We start from the raw sequence: 22,728 nt of genomic DNA, 5'->3' as shown, positions 1-22,728 counted from the left end.
GTCCTTGCGTATTAAGGTAATATGGACGTCCAACAAACCCTATAAAGGTGAGAAGGTGAGTATTTTTGTACGGAGCGCAATAAATTAGGTACGACCCTTAAACAGGAGCCAAGGTCTATATATTAGATCATCCAGTAAGGACAGCTGATGTCTACATACATATTTTCCCAAACTATGTTGTTTTGATTTAAATTTCAAAGAAAAAAAAAAACAGAATATACAAGGTTTATTCATATATTTAACAGGGAGGCGACTTCAAAGTCTCCATTGACCGTCAAATTTATTGTTTGAAGAATAAATAAACAAAAAATATTTTTGTTCGAACCAAAATAGATGTGCACATTACTATCACTACTTTTTTTGAAAGATATTTTGAGTTTTTATCCTGTTCTGGATAAAATGTTTACAGCAAGAGAAGGCTAAGGTATGAATAACATATAACATTTGATCATGATTAAGGGAAGAATCAGAGCTTATTTTCTTAATCAGGCTGAATTTATCATGATTTATCATACAAATTTTAATCATCGTGACATTGGCAACATTGCGCATCGCCAGTAGAAATTACGCACTTTGACATTTATTAAGACATCAGCTGCTCTAAATGATAAAGTAGCACGATGAGTACTCAATTTTCAGTGAATAGCACGACAGAACGGTATCTTTAGATCTCTTAACGCTTGGGTGCTCGATTCAATTCATATGTTGGCGGTATCGCTGTTGTGAAATTGTTGAAATTGTCTTGTTATTTACTCTCAGTGTTTGTAAATTGTTTGAAATGGATGTCTCTATTGAATTGCCTTTCAAAGCAGAATATGCCAAGACCGGAAGAGCTGGCTGTAAAGGATGTAAGTCCAATATTGGCCAAGGATCTTTGCGTATTGCTGCTATGGTCCAGGTATGTTCCTAATTTGGGGTAATATTAAAAAAAGCACCCGTTTGTGAATCAAGATTATATTTGTGAACATTTTGTAAATATCATGAACCATATCTCAAAATGAACAATAAAATGCATGCGGCCGCTAGCTATCAAATGCAGTACATCGGAATGTGTAGTGGCGCCGCCAAAGTACAAGTGATAGTGCTCTACCCCGGCATCTGAATGGAACAAATGCACTTTAAGAGTCGGCGGGATTTTTTGAAATTTCGACCAAAGGTAGGCCGTAGTGTCACCATCACATGAATATACGTAGATATCCATGTTTCGAGATGGAGACCTTACAGCCGGTTATACTATTTGGAGCATCTAAATTATGCATCAATTATAACAGTGGGCGGGTTACCACTCCACGTAATATTGCTCTATTTTTATTTTTAAGATATATTTGCCCTTTGGCTAAATAATAACAAGTTGATTTACCGGATTTTGCGGGAATTTTATTTATTTAGAGACGTCTGCTCTGTTGCATTATAAGAATACAATTGAATACAACTAAACATAATGATTATAAACTACCCATTACCACATTATTATTAAATAAATAATAATAATATAGTGAAGCTATCTCAGCATTTATGGAAAACCAAGTCAAAGAAAGTATTACCAGTCAAGTGCTGACTTTGCATACCAATACCCTGATAGCATTACTTCATATTATGTTTTGACTGGGTGTCAATGCCCTAATACTAATACTTTATATTAGGGTAAATAATTTCGTGTTAACTTCTATAGTTATCGATTTTTTGATTTTGTTAACTTTTTTTTACTGTCGCATAGCTTGGAAATTGTTGGTAGAAGTATTCGTATTTGTTCGATAACATGGGAATATTTTGCTTACATCGGAAAATTTGTATATTCCTACAAAGGATATATGGGTATACTTTTAAAAGTATGTACAGTAAAGTACGGTTATAGCGAACTAGTAGGGACCAAGCAAAGAAGTTCGTTAAATGTAGGATAAGGCAAAACACAGGTTTATCTGAAAAAATATAGGGCAAACGCAACTAATTCCGGCATGTACCAATAGTCGGATCTGTTCTATATAACTTCAAATAACTAAAAAAAATCCTATAACTAAATATGAAAAATACCTTGAATAATCTTCAATAACACTGCCATAAAATTTAATCGTGCTAGTACATTTATTCAGTCAAAATTTGGCATTTGGTCAACGAGGTTTGTCAACACTAGCGATAATTCATGTTTCTTAAGAAAAAAATTAGTGTACATGTCGATTTCAAAAGACTTGTAACTATATTAATATTATATATTTTTTGGAAGGATCTTCTTCGTAATTGTGAAGTACAGAAGAAGAAAATATGACGATCTTAGGAACAAAAAAATTTTAAGGTTTTCCTATAGTCGACATATGGGTAAATATTTGGCATTTGGTCAACGAGGTTTGTCAACACTAGCGATAATTCATGTTTCTTAAGAAAAAAATTAGTGTACATGTCGATTTCAAAAGACTTGTAACTATATTAATATTATATATTTTTTGGAAGGATCTTCTTCGTAATTGTGAAGCACAGAAGAAGAAAATATGACGATCTTAGGAACAAAAAAAATTTAACGTTTTCCTATAGTCGACATATGGGTAAATAATAAGCACCTTTTCGATCAATTTGAAAAATGTTAAATAAGTGCTCTAAATAACGATTAATTTATAGAAATCAGTTTTGTGTGATTTTACATAATGGAAGATATGGTTTCAATCTTAAATTATTTTAATTGAAATGCCTTATTCAGCCATGCCGAGAATTGGATAAAAAGTTCCCGAAGTCGGCACCATGTTTTATAATTGTAATATTTTAATAAATAAAATTATTTTATATAATTTTTTAATACAACACTAATGGAAACGTCCGATAATAACAATTTATTAATGAAAATAGCAGAAAAATTAATTATAATTTTAACTAATTTATTTTTTTAACTAAAATACGACATGCCGACAATTGGAAAAAAATGCTAACATAAGTGTGTTAATTTAGACTCACTTTTGTTAAGGCCGTCCTCAGTTCTGCTCATAGCCGTATTGGGTTATGTGTTCATCAGGCATATTGGGCTATGTGGCTTTACAAAGGCCGTATGTTGATAATTTGTATTTATATTGCAGTTGATGCGATGTTTCATCTGCGAATTAAATTCAAATTTATCAAGGTCCACTCTTGAAACACCCCTTTTCAAATGAGATTTTTGTTGTAACGATGAATAATTAATCCATACCACTACAATTGAACCTATGAGTTTCCGTTTGTTTTTCCGAAGGTTATAAACATGTGTATACCTAAGGACAAGAAAAAATACATATAAAGTGCCGGTCGGCTAATTAGCACACTTCTGAAGGGAAAAATGTTGTGTGAGAACAGAACATTATCACGGGAATATTGTGATATATAACGGTATTTATGAAATAAGTCAAATATGAGGGGGACAGGTAATTACCGCATCTTGAAATTTTTAACTTAAATGCCGTTTATAGTAAAAATATATGCAAAAGCTAACAAATTAAGTCTAACAAAATTAACAAATTAAGTCAGATGAATCATTTTCAGAAGAAAAAAGTTTAAACAATTTTGTAAAATCTATTTAAATTGGCAACAATTCGTACTGTAAACCTAAAATTGGAAAAGTCAGCCTTTGTATAAAAAATAAAGATGCGAATGGCCCAGAAATTGCTAGAATAACTAGAGATCGATAAACATTTATAAAAATAAACAAAAATTCAAAAGACAGAAATTCACTTGAAGGCCACCTTTGACTCCGAAAGGCTTCGAGGAAGAAAACCAGTATATTTGTGGGATATGGGAGGAAATATCAATTTGCAATGAAAATTGATATGTCAAATCAGTTGTTTGAATAGAACAACAAAGAATTTTTCGTTTCCCCCATTTCCCCACCAGATGTTTCAGTGGTGTCGTACGCCGATGACTGTTCGATTATTTCGTCCGGCGTTAACATTGACGACGTAAGTGCAAGAATTTCCAACTATCTAGCCACCATCACCAACTTCTTCCGGGAGCGCAATCTAAAATTATCCACTGCAAAGTCTACCGTGTCTCTTTTCACTTCCTGGACGCGAGAAGTCAATCTAGAACTTGACATTTCCGTTGAAGGTAGGCGCATCCCCACCGTCCATAATCCGAAAATCCTTGGGGTGGTCTTCGATAGCCTCCTTCATTTCTCCTCGCATTCCAATTACATCAACCAGAAGGTGAAAGCTAGGAATAAAGTTCTGAAAGCTTTGGCTGGCACCTCCTGGGGCAAGGATAAAGAAACGCTGGTAACGACTGGTGTCACTTTTCACTTCCTGGACGCGAGAAGTCAATCTAGAACTTGACATTTCCGTTGAAGGTAGGCGCATCCCCACCGTCCATAATCCGAAAATCCTTGGGGTGGTCTTCGATAGCCTCCTTCATTTCTCCTCGCATTCCAATTACATCAACCAGAAGGTGAAAGCTAGGAATAAAGTTCTGAAAGCTTTGGCTGGCACCTCCTGGGGCAAGGATAAAGAAACGCTGGTAACGACTTATAAGGCTATAGGTCGTTCCATCCTGAATTATGCTGCCCCAGTCTGGACTTCTTTCCTTAGCGACACACAATGGAGATCATTGCAAACTTCCCAAAATAATGCACTCCGAATTGCAACCGGGTGTGTCCAGATGACGAGCGTCGATCACCTCCATGAGGAGACCAGGATGCTGTCAGTCAAGCAACATAATGTGTTGTTGACTAGACAGTTCCTGCTGGCATGCTATCTGCCGTGTCATCCTAACCATCACACTGTGATGGCAGATCCACCTCCGCGACACATCCGCCAGGACTTCAGGCGCTATCGTGATGACATCCAAGACGTCATTCCATCGGACGTCAACAGATTGTCGATAGCGAACGCGATGAAATCCGTGCATCAACTGGCGGTCTCCGATGCCATAAATGGCTACAGATGCAATAAAGTCCTACAACAACATCCTCCTGCAATTTCGGAAAGTGAGAGGCTTCTTCCTAGGCAAACCCGTTCAATTCTGGCACAACTAAGGTCCGGATACAGCAATGTACTCAACTCGTATCGAGAGCGCATTGTCCCCGGAACCCTAAACAGGTGTCCCTCCTGCCAGCAAAGCCCTCACGACACACACCATTTATTGTCCGTCCGAGCCTACGAGTCTATTGCCCATAGACTTAAGGCTAAAGCCATTAGAGGTGGCACAATTTCTCCGGCTACCCTCTTCAAATCCGAATTCCTAATTAATTAATATATTTTCCTTTTCCTTCTTCCGTTTTCTTCTATCAACATTTTCAGGAAAGAACTTTCGTCAACAGCCAACCTGTTACAACAACAACAACAAAGAATTTTATCAAAAAAAAATAAATAAAAAAATATCAGTCGAAACTAAAAGATCATGGATATAGGACTGTGTTGACACGTATAAGTCTAAATCACACAGCTGAGATTTTGTTGATAGACTCAAATTCTTTAAATTTTGACTGAATGTAAAGTTCTTCGTTCGGATAGGCTAAAATCGATTAAATGGACATCATTCTATCTAAAAAAAAAAACATAATTTTTTGATAATATTGTGGTATTTCCACATATTTTAATCAACCTGAGTAGATCAGCAAAATCTTAGATGTGTCCTGTTGACTTCTGCTGGTCAACATACCTCAGTATCCACTCATTCATAATTTTTGGTACATAGGTTAAGGAAAATATACCAAAAGTTATAGTGGTTTTAAATCTTAATTTAAAACGAATGGACTTTACTATGCAAAAACCTTAAAAATGGTTAAAATGACGCAACGTGCATACGATTTTTATGCGCATCCCATTTCAGTAATCTCCAATGAAAATACACAAAAGTACACATATTTTAAAAGAATTGGTTAAACGCGGATGTGCCGCCAAAATCAATTTTGGATAAAATATGCGTACCGATGTATTTTTGACCTATTTTCACACAGATTCGCGCATATGATAATACAAACATGAATGTGTGTAAAAACAATTCGAACGAAATCGCGATTATATACGCGAATTTGTCAAAATAAGTTTTTGCAGTTTTTCACAAATTCAAGGAACCTATATCCGCCGTTTTAGTGGACGGAATCGAACATGGCACGTAAAAAACTAAAATCACCCGGGGTTCCATGGCATTTAAATGGACTTTCTTAAACTTAGACTAAAAAAAATATGTTTTTTATGAAAATGTATGTGTTTGGAAACCAATTGCAAAGAAGTTACGGTAAGCACATATACACTAAAAGAAGCAAAATCACGAGTTCTACAATTCTATAATCATCTGGATGCGCATCCTGATTATAAGAAATATAAAAAAACACTGAAAATACGGCTTCAAAATGTCAGCATCCGTTTTGGATGGATGCAGTGATTATATCAAAAAATCATACACTAGAATCATATTGTCCATGGGGTATTCTTCAACTTTGTCATTGATCACATGTGCGTGCGTTGTGTAGTTTAGCCACAAATCAGAAAAGAACACAAAAAAAACTTGTTGGCTTCAACACATTTTCACCCATTTTTTTACATTACCACCATCACAGCTTCCACGCAACTAATTATTTATTACCAATATTTTAAGATTTTGACAAGAACACTTCATTTTATAGAAATGAATTTAAATTATATGCAATATGTTCATATTTCGCAAGTTATAAGCTTGCAAACCTCAGTTTCAAGGAATTTAAAAGATTTTTGTAATTTCAATTCAATTAACAATAATAAAAATAAAAAGAAGAAAAAACGGACGTGTATTTTAGCTGTGCTCGCATTGCCTTAAATTATTACTCGATTTCTGTGGAAATACTAATTGTATCGTTTTTTAAAATTGAGCACTTATAAACGAACGTATCTGCTATTAGAATAATAAAAATGCCAAAAAGTGCAGCGCGCCGAAGTCATGGAAAAAAGAAAACAATTTGCATTAAATGTGAACAAGAAATCAATAAAGAATCACAAGATTATATTATGTGTGACAAGGGCGAGAAGTCGTTCCATTCCAAATCTTTCGGTCTCTCCAAGAAAGAATTCGAAAAGTTTATGGACAATGAGAGCGACGGGAAGTATTGCCAAAAAAGCTCTTCGAAATTCGGATATTTTCATTTATAATTTTGTTTTTTAATTTTTTGGTTCAACATTACAACAACATTTTTGACATTTATTTGTCCAGCAGCTGGGCCGATGCGGATACCTTATTAAATGTACCTTGGATGCGGTGATTGAAATGTCAAAGAACATTGGTGTAGTAATCTCGCAAAGCGAAGTTGATGTGTGTGAGATTGGAAAGAGAAGAGGCTCTATTGAGAAAAGGACTGTTGTTGTCAAATTTGCAGCAAAAGCTTCAAAACAAAAGATTATGATTGCAAAAAAGAAGTTGAGGGAGTGCGAAAGTACAAAGTCTGTATACGTCAACGATTTTCTTAGCAAAGAAACTTTAAACCTGTTACAGTATGCAAAAACCCTGAAAACAATTGGATATCGATATATTTATGCGCGCAACGGAAGGTTTTATTGCAAGAAAAAGTGAGTTATCTAAACAACAAGTTATACTACATGAAGATGATACCAATGATGTTGAAGATAACGATGAAGCCGATGAGACATATATCTCTCCCTAGGAATTTATGTGAATATGTAGCTGTTGATATATTTAATTTTTTTTCCACTTATGAATAATCAATATTTTAAAAATCTTGTATCTTTTCAAAAATATATTTATGATTGTAATACAAATGATTTAACTGTCTTGAGCATTAATAGCAGAAGTATTTCATCAGCTGCAGGAATAATGGTTATGGAGGGACCTCTCTATACATTAGGGATAGCTTCAAGTTTACGGTCGAAATGTGTAAAAGCGATTCATTCGTTGATCTCATTGCTGTTAGTTTTTTAAACATAATGATTGCAAATAAACCGTTAAAACTTATATCATGTTATCGTTCTCAAAAATGTGGATTTGGAAAATTTGTATCTCTAATTGAATTGATTTTGCACGACCACGCAACTAGTCCTTTAATATTTGTTGGGGTTCAAACGTGGATCTATTGAAAGAGGGACAAGCCAGTGAGCTAATTTCTTTGTTTTATAGTTATGGTTGTGAAAGTGCTCACAATTTAATCACAAGGCCATTAAGTAAGTCAAGTATTGACAATGTTTTCAGTAATTTTGTCAACAAAATATCAGTTAATTCTGTCGAAAGTAGTCTATCGGACCATAACTTAATATATTGTGTGATCAAAAAACAATTGAAGACAAATAACTACATCGAAATAAAGAAATCAAAATGCGATTATGAAAAAGCGCAAATGCACTTACAAAGAATTTTACCAAAGTATACGAATAGGTTAAATGTATCGGCGAAAATGGAAAGTTTAATTTCAGACATGAAACATGTGTTGGATGAAGCAACAACTATTACAACGTATAGGAAAAATATACGCTTTGAGCTCACACCGTGGATAAATCAAGAATTACAAAATTTAATACTCCTTAAACAATCCTTATTAAAGAAGAGGAAAAAATTAGGTAATAACCATGTAAATAACGATATCCTAAGAAGAATAAGTAAAATTATTAAACTGCAAACTTTAACAATAGGCAGAGTTATTATCAAAGCAATATTAAGAAAATTGAGAATGATCCTAAAAAAGGTTGGTCGTTTCATAATAGAATTCTCGGGAAATCAAGGAAATTACCCTCAAAGATAACTAGAGCAAAACTATTGTAAATAACTCAAGAAAGGCAAAGATTTTAAATAGTTATTTTCTAATCCGGTAGATGAATTAAAACATAACATTGAGTTACTTCCTGATGAAAATATTAACTTTTTCATACTCTTAGACCGTGCAATAGCAGGTTTTCATTAGGATATGTGGAGCAGAGATGGCCTGTCAGAAACAGTGACGTAAATGACATACATTTCCGACGTATAATACATACGTCAGAAACGTCGGAAACCTACCCAAATCCATTAGGTTTTTGACAAAATAGCCAGTCGAAAACCAAAAAATTCGTCACACGGACCATCCCTAATGTAGAAGGAAAATCTAGTTAAAGATGTTGTAATGGCAATGAAAACTAATAAATGTGCTGGAGATGACAACATTTATTCAAAAGTGTGCAAATGAAATTAGCCCTATATTGGCGGACATTTTCAACGGAATGCTTACGGAATCTTAGTATCCTAGGGTTTTAAAAGTACACAAAGTAGTTCCTATTCCTAAGGTTCCTAACTCGAGCACTGTAAGTGACTTCCGGCCTATTGCTATACTGTCATCAGTAGATAAAATATTTGAAAGAATTATTTACGATCAGCTTTATAGTTATATTACAAATAATCAGTTGCTGTATACTCATCAATATGGGTTTAGGAAAGGTTGTGGTACTGAGGAAGCAGTCTTAAATATTAAAAATTTTGTATGTAATGGATTAGATAGGGGTTTAACGGAGTTGCGGGAGTATTCTTTGATTTATCTAAAGCTTTTGACCTCGTTGACCATGAAATTTTACTGAAGAAATTATTCTTCTATGGAATGCAGGGCAGGGATATATAATTATTTAAAAGTTATCTGTCTAATAGGAAACAATATGTTGCAGTCAATGAATCCCGATGTTGTACTAGTTCTATTAGCCATGGTGTACCCCAAGGTAGTTGTCTTGGTCCATTATTATTTTCCATTTTTCTAAATGATATTAAAAACCTTCAGCTAGCTGGGAAAATATTTATGTTCGCTGATGACATTAGCATTTTCTACCCGTACAAATATGAGATGTCTTTAAAAACCCTTATTGAAAGAGATTCAGCCCTTATATTTGAGTACTTTAGAATCAATGGTCTTGTATTGAACCCTAATAAAACTAATAATAAGATTTAGACCTACACCTAAAAATAACGATTTTGCTGCATTTATAAATGGTGAATTAACACATGAGTCGGATAGTGTTAAATATCTTGGTGTTGTATTGCAGAACAATTTAGCGTGGGATATGCACATCAATTCAGTTAAGAAGAAAATGGCCCCAGCATTAGCAGTGCTGTTTAAATTTAAAAATAAATTAGATGTAAAATCGAAATCTATGATATATAGTTGTTTAATGCAATCGCATATTAATTATTTAGTAACAGCGTAAGCTTATAATAGAAACAACGTTAACATAAAATCTGTGCAATGTTTGCAAAATAAAGCACTAAAGTTGGTATACAATTTACCGTCAAATTACTCCACTATACAACTTTTTAGAAATATATGGAACAATGTGCTTCCAATTTATGGGTTGTATAAATACGGTGTTCTAAAGTATGTTTTCAAGTGCGTGAATAATATTGGTTATCACACTATATCATTCTGTCAGAATCAGTCGTATTTTAATACAAGAAATATGATCAACTTAAGATTGCCCAAATGTAGATTAGAAAAATCGAAGCAACGCATAGAATACATGGGAAGTATGACCTATAATAACCTACCACAGAATTTAAAATTAATTAAACAAATTTCCAACTATAAAATAGCATGCAAAGAACATATATTAAACGATCTTGAATCACTTCTGCTATGAACTTTCAATTAATCAATAAAAGTCCATATTGTTGTAACTTTTGCAAATGTATATTAAAATAGTATTTCGTAATATATTTTATTTTTAATAAAGTATTACAATGCTTAATCGTCCCAATTATGCCTCCTGGCGCGGGACACTATTGAATTGTAAATAATATGAATTAAAAAATTAAAAAAAAAATTAAATTTTGAGTGAATTGAATTATTTTTTTATTTTATTTTAATTTTTTATAAATTAAAATACATATGTGTTTATGTTTCATGTTTATTTTAACATATCTTTGAATAGCCATTACTTAACTCATTTTCATTTGTTTAATGTAGGGGAGAGGGGGGCACCTTTGAACGTGGGGCACTTTTGAACAGCGCTCATAAAATCTTGGTTTAATATTTTTCCGACCCGCAACCACATTTTTGTATATGGCAATCTTGTTCTCTATATGCGTAAACCACTTTGGCTTGCTTTTTCAGTTGTCGAAAAATTGTGCATGGGTGACCATGTTTTCTCAGTGTCATTGTAAACTTTTATTCATTTGGTTGTAAGGGCGCAGGAAGAATTCTGTGATAGTTTTCTTTTTCGTCAAACAAATTTTTTGCATTCGAACAATCATTTTTCAAAACATAACTAATTTGTAATTTCTTTCATATATATTTTTTTTATTTTCACAAAAAAAAAAGTTAAAATTTCATATATATTTTCAAACTGTTTAATTTATTTTCAAAATGCCAATTGAACAACGTACAAAAGTGGGGCACAATTTTGTATGGGGAACTAACATGTAATTTAATTTCTTTCATATATATTTATTACAAAAAAAGTTATTTTAAAGTTCCGTAAAATGCCATGGGTGGGGCACCTTTGAACATGCCCATTAAACTCGAGTAAAAAAAGGATTTTTTAATTTTTGGCTTCGATTTCTCAAAATTTCAAATGGGCTAATAAGATTACGAAATTAACTGTATTTTTCACCATACTAATTTGTATTTTTAAGACATTTTATGTTTTAATAATTTTTGATCTAAATTTTTTAAATTTTGAAAATTTTTAATATATTTTTTAATGAATTAATGCTTTTCTGATATGTATGAATAAAATACATACATATTTGAACATAAACACTGTAAAAAACCATGTCGTTCAAAAATGCCAACCCCTGTTCAAAGGTGGCCCCCTGGGGGGCAGTTTTGAACACTTTGAGTTCGTCCATTAAAACAGTAATAAAATATATTTATCAAGCTTATAGTATGTCATATGTATATTCATTTTAAAGGTTACATATGTACCTATTAGTTAAAATTTATAAGAAACCAAAAATGATAAAATAAAAAATTTTATAAGGCTTGAAAGCAAAAAGTGTTCAAAGGTGCCCCCCTCTCCCCTACTTATAAATGGATGTTATTAAACTTGAACTGAATTAATATGTATTATTTTACTCTTTGTCTTATCAATAAAAATGTAATTATATATTATAATCTTAGTTCGTCTGAGTATAATGACAATAAAATATATCACCATTTTGTTCCAAACCAGAACATGCTATGCATACGACTAATCAGAGTAGAAAGGTCCGTAACAAAACATGCTAAGTCGACTTAGCCGACTACTTATGAAATGTTTTTCCATGCTAAAGTATTCTAAGTCGTTTTTAGCTACAATTTGCTAGAAAATGTTAAATTTAGAAGTGCTACCAAAGTTATGTTTAAATTTCGTTAAAATCTGTAAAACACTCAATGTTCTATCTCATACCACTCCCGAGATAACGCCTTAAAACTTTGAGAGCTTCTCCTGAAAAACTCACTTTTCAGACTTAGCATACTATTCTTCGGAGGCGTCGAAATGACTTTTGTGTTTGAAATTAACATTATTCTTGTTAAGGTAAAGATTATACATCCTTCTGAATTATGTTGTATATTTGCCTCTTACGGCAGAATTAATCTAGTATATATAGATGAGTCAGGTTTTTTATACTTTATAAAAAGTTTATTTTTTGAGTGTGTTTGGGCCATGGGTGTTTGCCAGAGTTTCTATTCTAAAAGTAGAAACACATTCTAAAATAAATGTATTTAGGATATTATTGCATATTTGGATTTATCGACAGACAGAATGTGTATTTGTGATTGATTTAGAAGATTCTAATAATGGATAAAGTCTCAAAAGTGCAACCTTAAATTCCTATTCGGATATTAGCGATCATAGAATGGAATTTGGTAGTTTTAAATACATTTAGATGTTCCCTGCGAATAATAAAAGTTATCTGTTTCTGGCAGTGTTCGCAAAAAAATGGTACACTATCGTGTTGTACCCGTAACAGTAACACAAACATTAAACAATTTTTAGCGTTAGTGTTCTGGTATACAAACATTAAAAAAATATTTTTGTGTTACTGTTCCGGAGCACAAATTCAAATTTAATTTATTGAGCCTTATTTTCAAAACCTTTAGTAATAAAGAGTGTTAATAATAGTAATATTTAAGACTACAATGTATGGTGTAAGTTTGCAATAAAATTTGTATTCAGAGCCATACATTAACATAAGTTGGTAAAATATACAATTTTGATGAGTGTTAAGAACTCAATTTAACATACAAACTAAACAAAAAAATAAAAACAAACAAAAAATTGCAGCCATCACGCTACCCTGTGCGCACTATGAACAGTTTTATCATAAAATGTATACCGAATGTTGGTATTGACATCAAAATTCGGTGGGACTTCATTCAAATAACCGTTTGGGGAAAGATAGTTACAATTAGTCCAGCTACATGTTTTCTGATTGTCATAAACAACTGATACATAACTATTTTCATGATCTCTAAAACGATTAACAAATTTTTAAATTAAGTTGCACACATATAACCCAACAGGAGTAATTTTGGACTCACCATATATTACCCTGTTAGAATACCGTTTATAGCTTTCTTCAAAATATTTACCAATACAGCGTCGTAAAACCTTTCGATCTAAAATAATACCGGTCCTATACTGGTTTTGTATAAAAGTAACTTAGTTTATGCTGAAAGATCTTTATTTACTATAATTCTAGAAAATGCTTGTTTATTACATTTTTGTAGGTTATTAAATGTAATCTACAGTCTATTGAAATTTCAGCCATATTAATAATCAGTTTTAAGGTTTTACATTCCGGAACTACAAAATTTCTACATTTCCAAACAAATGACCACGGTGTTAGAAGGTTTAATAGTAATACCCCAATTAAAATAAAATTGGGTTTGACTTTTTGTCTGTTCTTTATTAAGAAACAGCTCTATCCTAATTTCTATGGACACAACTTCTGGATGGCAAATATCTCTAGCATTTTTATAAATTCTTCAATTATGGCAGGTTTACGTCTAATTTGAGTAGAATCTACTAAACAGTCAGCATATAGTCGATTAGGACTAACAACGTTAAAACTATTCATTGCCCTAGAAACATGGTTATGAGCAATAATCTTTTTTTCCCTGGCTGCAGACCTAATATTCTCCTGATTCTTTAAATATTCCTTGAAAACTGGAAAACCCCTGTAATTTAAAAGAATTGATTTTGGAATCTCCAAATAAACAGCCCTAATTTCATCAACTGTTTTACCGGGTAAATGTGTGTCTAAAAACAAACCTGTATCTATGTTATTTTTTTCTAGAAAAATCCGTTGAAAATGTTGTAACAGTATCTACTGTGTTGTGTACTAATGTATCAATATCGTCCTTAATATGAGCCTATAATCTATAAATATAAGTTGTAGCATCTGTAGATATAGCTTAAGAACAATATGGATCAAAAAATTTTGAAAATTATTACATTTTTTTTTGACCGTAAGTCCGGATTACAAAATAAGTATGTCTGTACATAGCATGTAGATATAAAAGAATAAAATTGTTCATCTTAAAAATTATGGAATTTATTTTTCAAACAATTTGCAATTGATGATAGATGAGTTCCAAATTAAAAAAGGTTGCCAAGGTTCATTCATAAGGTTAACAGGCAGGCGAATTCATACCTCAGTCTTCCCTTGCTGGTTGCGAAATACCAACCAGAACAGGATAAAAACTCAAAATATCTTTCAAAAAAAACGTAATGATAGTAATGTGCACATATATTATGATTCAAATAAAATTATTATTTATTTATTTATTCTTCAAACAATAAATTTGACAGTCAGACGAATTCGCCTCCTTGTTAACCTTATGAACAAGGTATATTAATAAGGTAACCGTATCAAGCCAGATGGTGGTAATATTATATGTCACAACAATTTGTTTTTCTTGAATTCGCCGGAAAAAATAAAATTAAAGAAGACAATTTCTGAAGAAACAAAACATATATGTAGGTCATGTATGGGATACCTCCACATGAACTTCTTTAGGAAAATCATTTACTGCAAGAATCTATTATCTTAAGACAGACACTGCTAATATTAGCTACGCCACTAATAATGTTCTTCTGAGAATTCCAATATTGGCGGTAAACTTTGCGGTCGCTCATAAATTACGACATCGGCTTCAAATTTAGTAAGATTCGCAGAATTTTAGGTATACCTTGTAGGATCAAAATTTGCAAACAATAGGAGAATGATTTTTGCAGACGCTTTGCTTGTATAGACTGGTGTGGAATCTAAAAATAAAAGGTGATTAATTTGAAGTTTGTATTGTGTTACTTACCTTCTTCTTTGGATTTAAACTTGTTTGTGTCAATAGTTTATTTACACATTTTGGTGCCACGTCTTTAAATATCTTTCTAAACTGCCAGTTTGATCATTTAAAATATTAATGCAGCAGCTTTGAAAAGGTTAAGCAAATAACTATTTTTAGGTTCTGGCACTTTTATAATTGTTCACACAATGTTTGATAAAAATCTATATAACAGTAACAGGATACTGTTCAATATATAGCTAAATAGTCAAATATTGTATTACCTACCACAGTTTCATTGGCAGAATCCGCGCGTTCCATTGCGAGGTAGTCGGCAACAGATGGCTGAGGGAACCTGCTTGCAGAATCTCTAAATCTATCTGGCCAGAATTCTCTCGTAAAAGAACGTCTTCGCTGCTGGGTCACAGCAAGAGGGAGATCAAAATCGTTGTGGGGATCATTACTGGTCACTGCAAAGTTAGAACTCTCACTTCTAAGTGGAGAGGATTACTGTCGTCTATGTGAGGACGAAGAAGAAGTGGAAACAATTGAGCACATCCTCTGCAAATGTCCATCGCTGATCAGCAGAAGACATAAACAGTTTGGATGTTATGAAATTGATAATATAGTCTTCTTCTAAAAAATATACCCTAACCAAATTCTAGGCTTTGTCAAAAAATTGACTTGGCTAAAATAATGTCTCTTCGCTCCCTTTTTCTCACTATTTCTCTCTCTACTCTTCCACTATCTTTTTTCTTCTCTTTATAGGTATACCTATACATAAAGGATGATCACAATGGACATAGTTTCCGAGTGGACGGTTGTTATAACAGCCGTACATCCCTAACCTAACCTACCACAGTTTAAATAATATTCGTGCAATTCCAATAAGACTACCGAAACGAATTTAAAAATATAATTATTGAAATGCCCATAGGATTTCCGGCAAAAGGTAAACCAAAGTCGGAGAATTTGTTTCTTTAGTTGTGCTTAAATGCGCGAAGCAACGGAAAAAATATAAAGAAAGACCACATTTGTAATTTGTTCTTCTTGTTCTTAGCATAAATACTAATTTAATTTTATAAATGCATACACTGCCAAAATAAAAACTGCAAAATCAAAAATGTCGCGTGAGTGACCGACAAAAACCCTCCGCAAATAAAGGGTATACCAAATTTTGAAAGTGCAATACTAATGCTTGATATCTCTTATTCATGTAAAGAATATTAAAAGTTCAAAATATTCACACAATTCGCAGCGTTTTCACATTGTTAGCACTGATGTCTAAAGTCATGTATATTTGAAGTCGCGTGAGTGACCGCTCTTTGCTTTTATCTTAAAAGTTAAAAACCGGAGGCTCTCAAAATTTTTTTACCACTGATAGTACTCCCAAAATTCTACAAAAAAAGAATTGTAGGGAGAATTGTAAAAAATGTAATTGTTTTTGATTTATTTAACATTTAAATTTTGATTTTGTTCCTGAAAGTCGTGTAAGTGAAAGTCGGAAGTGTCAATGTATAAAAATATATTCTGGGAATCAGAACCTTATTTTATATGGAAATTTCATAAAATGTAATCCAAATTTAATGCATTTTCTATTTGTATACATAAATTCGAGTTTTCAAAGTTGCCTACATAGCTCAATACTACACTTCAACTAATCTAAATTCCAAATCTAAGAATTCAACCAAATCTAAATAATACTTTTCATACTCATAGGTACAAATTTTTAAAACAACATCAATCCTACACTCTAACAGTAATCTTAATTCCACCAAAGTTCAAATTGTACCAAATTTAGTACTTTTCGTACGAATATCCAAATGTACCTCAATTTTGCTTTCAAATAGTAATCGTAAGTCCAAATCAGATTTTGTACCATTCTGTACTTTTCGTACCCATATTTCAAACCAACCTCAATATTCCAATCCTGCTATCACATAGTAATCGTAAGTTCAAATTTAAAAACTCCAGCTCTGTCTGTTCACTAAATTGTACCAGATTTGGTCTACTCTCTCTGTTACTCAAATGAAAATAGTTCCAAAATTAGTGCATTTAGTATTATTCGTACACATAAACTCGAATTTCCATAGCTCAATCCTACACCTAAATAATAATCTATGTTCCTCAAGATTCCAGATCTATCTATTCACCCAAATCCACATTGTATTAAATTTAGTACTTTTCATACTCATAAGTAAGAATTTTTTAAACAACATCAAACCTACAGTGTTTTCGAGATTCCCAAATTGTACCATATTTAGTACTATTCAGTACTTTTCATACTTGTCTCAATCCTGTGCTATAACAGTAATTTTATTTTCAAATATAAGTTTTCCATCTCTATCCTTTCACTCAAATCTAAATTGTACTAAACTTAGTACGATTTAGTACACATAATTACGCATTTTCAAAAATACCTCCATTGGTCATCCAAATTTAATTTTAATTCCAAATGTTAGAATTCCCGCTCACACAAAACGAATTGTACCATATTTAGTACCATTTAGTGATTCTCGTATACATAAGTACGTAATTCCAATACTACTTTAATTTTGTAATTTTCATTCTAAATTTAAGTTTTTCATCTCTATCCGTTTACACCAACTGCAAGCCACACCCAAAATTGCAAGCTTCTAGCTTCAGCCGTTTCGACTGGGCGATAATCTGTCAATCACTCACTCACTTAACCCTAAGCTCTTTTATATATTAAGATTCTGTAATCATTCGCCTCATTACTTCATTGTTTATGATGTGATGAGTGCAGGGTATTTTCAAGATCCTTCGATATATCCACATTTCAAAGGAATGCAGCCTTCTCTAGCCTCTCTTGCTTTTATGGACCACGTTTCTGCTGACCATGCGAAAATCTAAGAAATCGTCGACGACTACACAAATTAATTTTCGAAAACATATTTTTTAACCGTTTGATGAATTTATGTATAATTACATTATTTTTTATTTCAGTCTGCGTTTCATGATGGAAAACAGCCGAATTGGTACCACGAATCTTGCTTTTTTAAGAAACAACGTCCGGGATCAGTTGGTGATGTTGAGAATTTTGAAAGTTTGCGTTTTGAAGATCAAGAAAGGATTCGCAAAAAGATTGGTAAGACATTTATACCACTTTCCGAATGTTGTTACCAATTCAAAAATATATATTGCAGACGAATGTGGATCTGTTGTGGTGTCTGTAGGATCCAGCAAAGGTGGAACAAAACGTACAAAGACAGAAAATTCTGCTCTTAAAGACTTTGGTTTGGAGTACGCAAAGTCGGGAAGAGCTGCTTGTCGCGGCTGTGAACAAAAAATTCTCAAAGACCAAATTCGAATTCGCAAGACTGTTTATGACACAGAAGTTGGTATGAAATATGGTGGTCAACCTTTGTGGCATCATGTTGAGTGTTTTGCACAATTGCGTGGGGAGTTGGGTTGGTTTGTTGCAGGCGAAAACCTACCTGGGTTTAATAGTCTTTCGGCCGAAGACAAAGAAATTGTAAAGAAAGCTTTACCGTAAGTTTGAAAAAGTGAAAACGTTTTACAATGTACAAAGAGGTCTATTGTTAAAAATCTTTCTATAAGATAGCTACCTAATATCTTAAGTACAACAGCTTTATCTCTTTGAACTACAATTATTTTTAAATGCAGTTGATACTCGATAATTTGAAATTATAGTGAATATAGACACAGTTCAATTACATAAAATTGACGAAACTATACGAGTAAATATGTAAAGAGGTATTTCTCGGGACCGGGAAAAACTTAAAGAATTCAAGATATTAAAATTCACATTTTTTAAATTATAAAGAATCGACTGCACATAATAAAAAAATAGTTCCTCCCCTGGTAGTGGGTTCTAAAGTCTCAGCCCTTTGTCTGATATGAAAATAGCTCTGCTACCACCACAAATCATACTAAATACATTTTTATACTCTATTTAGAGCCATCAAATCTGAAGATATGCCGGAAACGAAAAAAATTAAACTTGAAAAACTGAAGGAGGAAGATGGAGAGTCGGAGAAAAAATTAAAGGACCAGTCTAAGCGATTGTATAAATTCCGTGATCGTGTAAGAGATGAAATGCACAAAAAGGACATAATTGAGTTATTACAAGACAACGGGCAAGATCCGGTGCAAGGAGATTCAGAAAAACTTCTAGATCAAGTAGCCGATCTATTAACATTTGGTGCTATAGATTCTTGTCCAGAATGTAAAGGTTGTCAATTACTATTCCACAAGTCCGGGTATTTGTGTAATGGATCTTTGACGGAATGGACCAAGTGCACCTACAATATTAAAGAACCGAAAAGAACACCTTGTAAAATTTCTGCTGAGTTGAGAAGTGCATATACATTTTTAAAAGATGTTCGTAAGACAACTGATGTTCGTGCCATACGATACATACCGCCAAGTGCTTCTACAATAAGTAAATCTATTGGCATTAAAAAGGGTGATGAACTTGATGGGTAAGTAAAAATATTTATTTTAAGAGTTTTGACATATAATACTACAATTTAGAAGACAATTACTTAACTAATTTGGTATATTATTTCTCTAATCCTTGGTCTTTCATTTGAATGATCATTGCTATTACCAACAAAAATTTTATGTTGATTTACTCCATAAAGTTGTGAAGAGAGAAAATTTTTTATTGTTTTAATGAGAGTGATATTTTATTTGTCATCAGTAGAGCAAACACAACCTGAAGGTGTTTGGTCAACATACCAAAATGATAATTTATTTTCGACTAATTATTTTTCGTATAGATATTTCATAACTATTTGAAACCTTTGAAAATCTAATAAAGTTAGCTGAGTACATGTCTCCTTGAAATTTTGACTACCTTCATAGAAAAAAATTATTATCACATTAAATATATATACGTTTATATTTATAGGCCCAAAGTAAAAAGAGAACGTCCACCTTTATATAACTTACAATTTATACACATTGGTTTAAAGGATTCTGAAAACGACTTAAAAAAAGAATTAACTGAACTGGGCGGTAAACTCGATTCAAAAATTACAGAAAAAACCATTGCTGTTTTCTCGACTGCAAAAGAAGTTGAACGTATGGGAAGTCGCATGGAAAAAGCGAAGGAAATGGGATTGCATGTTATTCCAATCGAATATATTGACAATGTAAAATCCAATCCATCGGGTGCCATAAATTACATAAGCAGCATGACTTTATGTGACTGGGGCACTGATCCAGCATCACGCGTTCCGCAAGAGGAGCCAAAGAGTGCCAAGTCCAAAAGCATTTATACCAAATCTGTACCTAAATCGATGACGCTCAAGGTGAAAGATGGGCTAGCTGTCGATCCGGACAGTGGCTTGGAAGATGTTGCCCACGTGTACATCTCGCGTAACAAGGATAAGTTCAATGTTGTATTAGGTAAAACTGACATACAACGCAATAAGAACTCCTATTATAAAATTCAGCTGCTCGAGAGCGACAATAAACAAAAGTAAGAAGACTAGGTCCAAGAAAGAAAGTATGTACGATATTTGTAAATAATATTCGATTTTTAGGTTTTGGGTATTCCGATCGTGGGGAAGGATTGGTACAACAATTGGAGGAAACAAATTGGAAAGTTTTTCAAATTTGGTTGAAGCAATTGAGTCTTTTAAGGAAATCTACTTGGATAAGACTGGCAATCATTTTGATAATCGAGCTAATTTCGTCAAGGTATATGCATGATTCTGATGCACTTTAACATAATTGTAACGCATTTTCTTACTATTCCAGACTCCTAACGGCATGTATCCCATAGACATTGATTACTCAGACAACGACAAAATAAATTTGAATGCCGATCATAACATTAAATCCGAGCTACCTCAAGCAGTCCAAGATCTTATTAAGCTTATGTTCGACGTTGATACAATGAAACGCACTATGATGGAATTTGATTTGGACATGGAAAAAATGCCTTTGGGCAAATTAAGTCAAACACAAATAAAGACAGCTTACAGCGTTCTAACGGAAATATGCAAACTTATGGAGGAAGGAGGATCCAATGCGAAGTTTATTGACTGTACGAATCGTTTCTACACTTTGATACCACACAGTTTTGGTACAGAGAAACCTCCTCTATTGGATACTAAGGAACAAGTGGAGAAATTGGTGCAAATGTTGGATTCCTTGCTGCAAATTGAATGCGCGTATAATTTACTTCAAAACGAAGATTCCAAGGAGGAAATTAATCCCATTGATAAACATTACGAACAATTGAAAACGAAATTGGAACCTTTGGATAAGGACAGCGAAGAATATGCTTTGCTTACAAAATACGTAAAGAACACACACGCAGCTACACACAATATGTACGACCTCGAAGTTGTTGATATTTTCAAGGTAGCCCGACAAGGAGAATCTCGTCGATACAAGCCGTTCAAAAAACTTCACAATCGCCGACTCCTATGGCACGGTTCTCGCCTAACAAATTTCGCCGGTATTCTCTCGAATGGTCTTAAAATTGCACCCCCTGAAGCCCCGGTAACGGGTTACATGTTTGGCAAAGGTATCTACTTTGCTGACATGGTATCGAAATCAGCGAACTACTGTTGTACCAGCAAGCAGAATTCCACTGGTTTGATGCTTTTATCCGAAGTTGCACTCGGAGACATGATGGAGTGCACTGCCGCGAAATACGTTACAAAACTACCAGCAGACAAACATAGCTGCTTTGGTCGTGGTCGTACTATGCCAGATCCCAAAGAATCCTATATACGTGAAGACGGAGTTGAAATACCCCTTGGAAAACCCATCACTGATGACAAATTGAAATCTTCATTGTTGTACAATGAATTCATTGTTTATGATATTGCTCAGGTCAACATTCAGTATATGTTCCGCATGAATTTCAACTACAAATTCTAATCAAAGACTTATTTAAGTATTTATGTTATTCCTATTTGCTTTGGGGTCTCGAATTAATAAAAAAAAAACCTCACAAGTAGTGACAATTCTGTAACTATTTTCGTGTTACCGACAGATATCGGTAAATTTAAAGCACACATTTTTCATGTAAAAAAATATAACTTATGAGAACTTCTTCATAAATCTCGGTGGTGTTTAACGGTTTCTTTATTTTGATTGTTAACATACCAAACATGAACATTTTCTCAGTTATCGACAATCGTCGGTAAATCTGTCGTTAAAAAGTTACAGAATAACACTACAGGTAAACATTAAATATATGTTTCGCATGCGATTCTGAACCCAATTGCTTTAGCATTTAAGCCATACGCTATTCCTATTCTTTAATCGAAATAATAAATATATTATAAATGTTAACATAAAAGTTGTTTATAATTGGTCCAATGTTTTAGAGCAAAGATATATATTTTTTGGATTACATATATCAAGATCTTTTACTATGGACGACAAATATCAAAAGAAATATCTAAAAAAATCAAATTGTTGGTCAATAAATGCGTTTTTTAATACAGTCGAGCACGGTTATGTGAACTACTAGTAGTGTCCTTTTTGGCAATACTTACGCCAATCGAACACCCATACAGTGATCCTAAATCCAAATGTCAAGATTCCAGCTCTGTCGGTTCACC

The 22,728-nt window shown here is 33.1% G+C and overlaps 1 protein-coding gene across 1 annotated transcript; it reads left to right on the top strand.

Moving 5' to 3' along the window:
- Positions 1 to 765: 765 nt before the first annotated feature.
- Positions 766 to 22,039, top strand: LOC133324296 (poly [ADP-ribose] polymerase). The gene is made up of 7 exons (XM_061533142.1): positions 766 to 898; positions 18,122 to 18,263; positions 18,322 to 18,667; positions 19,096 to 19,620; positions 20,052 to 20,624; positions 20,689 to 20,845; positions 20,906 to 22,039. Exons 1-7 carry the CDS (start codon positions 779 to 781, stop codon positions 22,037 to 22,039), a joined length of 2,997 nt encoding a protein of 998 aa, XP_061389126.1. The 5' UTR covers positions 766 to 778.
- Positions 22,040 to 22,728: the final 689 nt, after the last annotated feature.

This window comes from Musca vetustissima, unplaced genomic scaffold, assembly GCF_032173495.1.
Source record: "Musca vetustissima isolate MV318-11 ecotype Yass unplaced genomic scaffold, APGP_CSIRO_Mvet_v1 utg1152, whole genome shotgun sequence".
Classification (NCBI taxonomy): domain Eukaryota; kingdom Metazoa; phylum Arthropoda; class Insecta; order Diptera; family Muscidae; genus Musca; species Musca vetustissima.
This window is presented reverse-complemented; position numbering and strand designations above follow the sequence as displayed.

Coding starts and splice junctions, on each gene's coding strand:
- LOC133324296 (XM_061533142.1), top strand. CDS start 779: ATGGATGTCTCTATTGAATTGCCTTTCAAAGCAGAATATGCCAAGACC. Junction 18,264..18,321: donor AAGGATTCGCAAAAAGATTG/GTAAGACATTTA, acceptor TATATATTGCAG/ACGAATGTGGATCTGTTGTG. Junction 20,625..20,688: donor GAGAGCGACAATAAACAAAA/GTAAGAAGACTA, acceptor TTCGATTTTTAG/GTTTTGGGTATTCCGATCGT.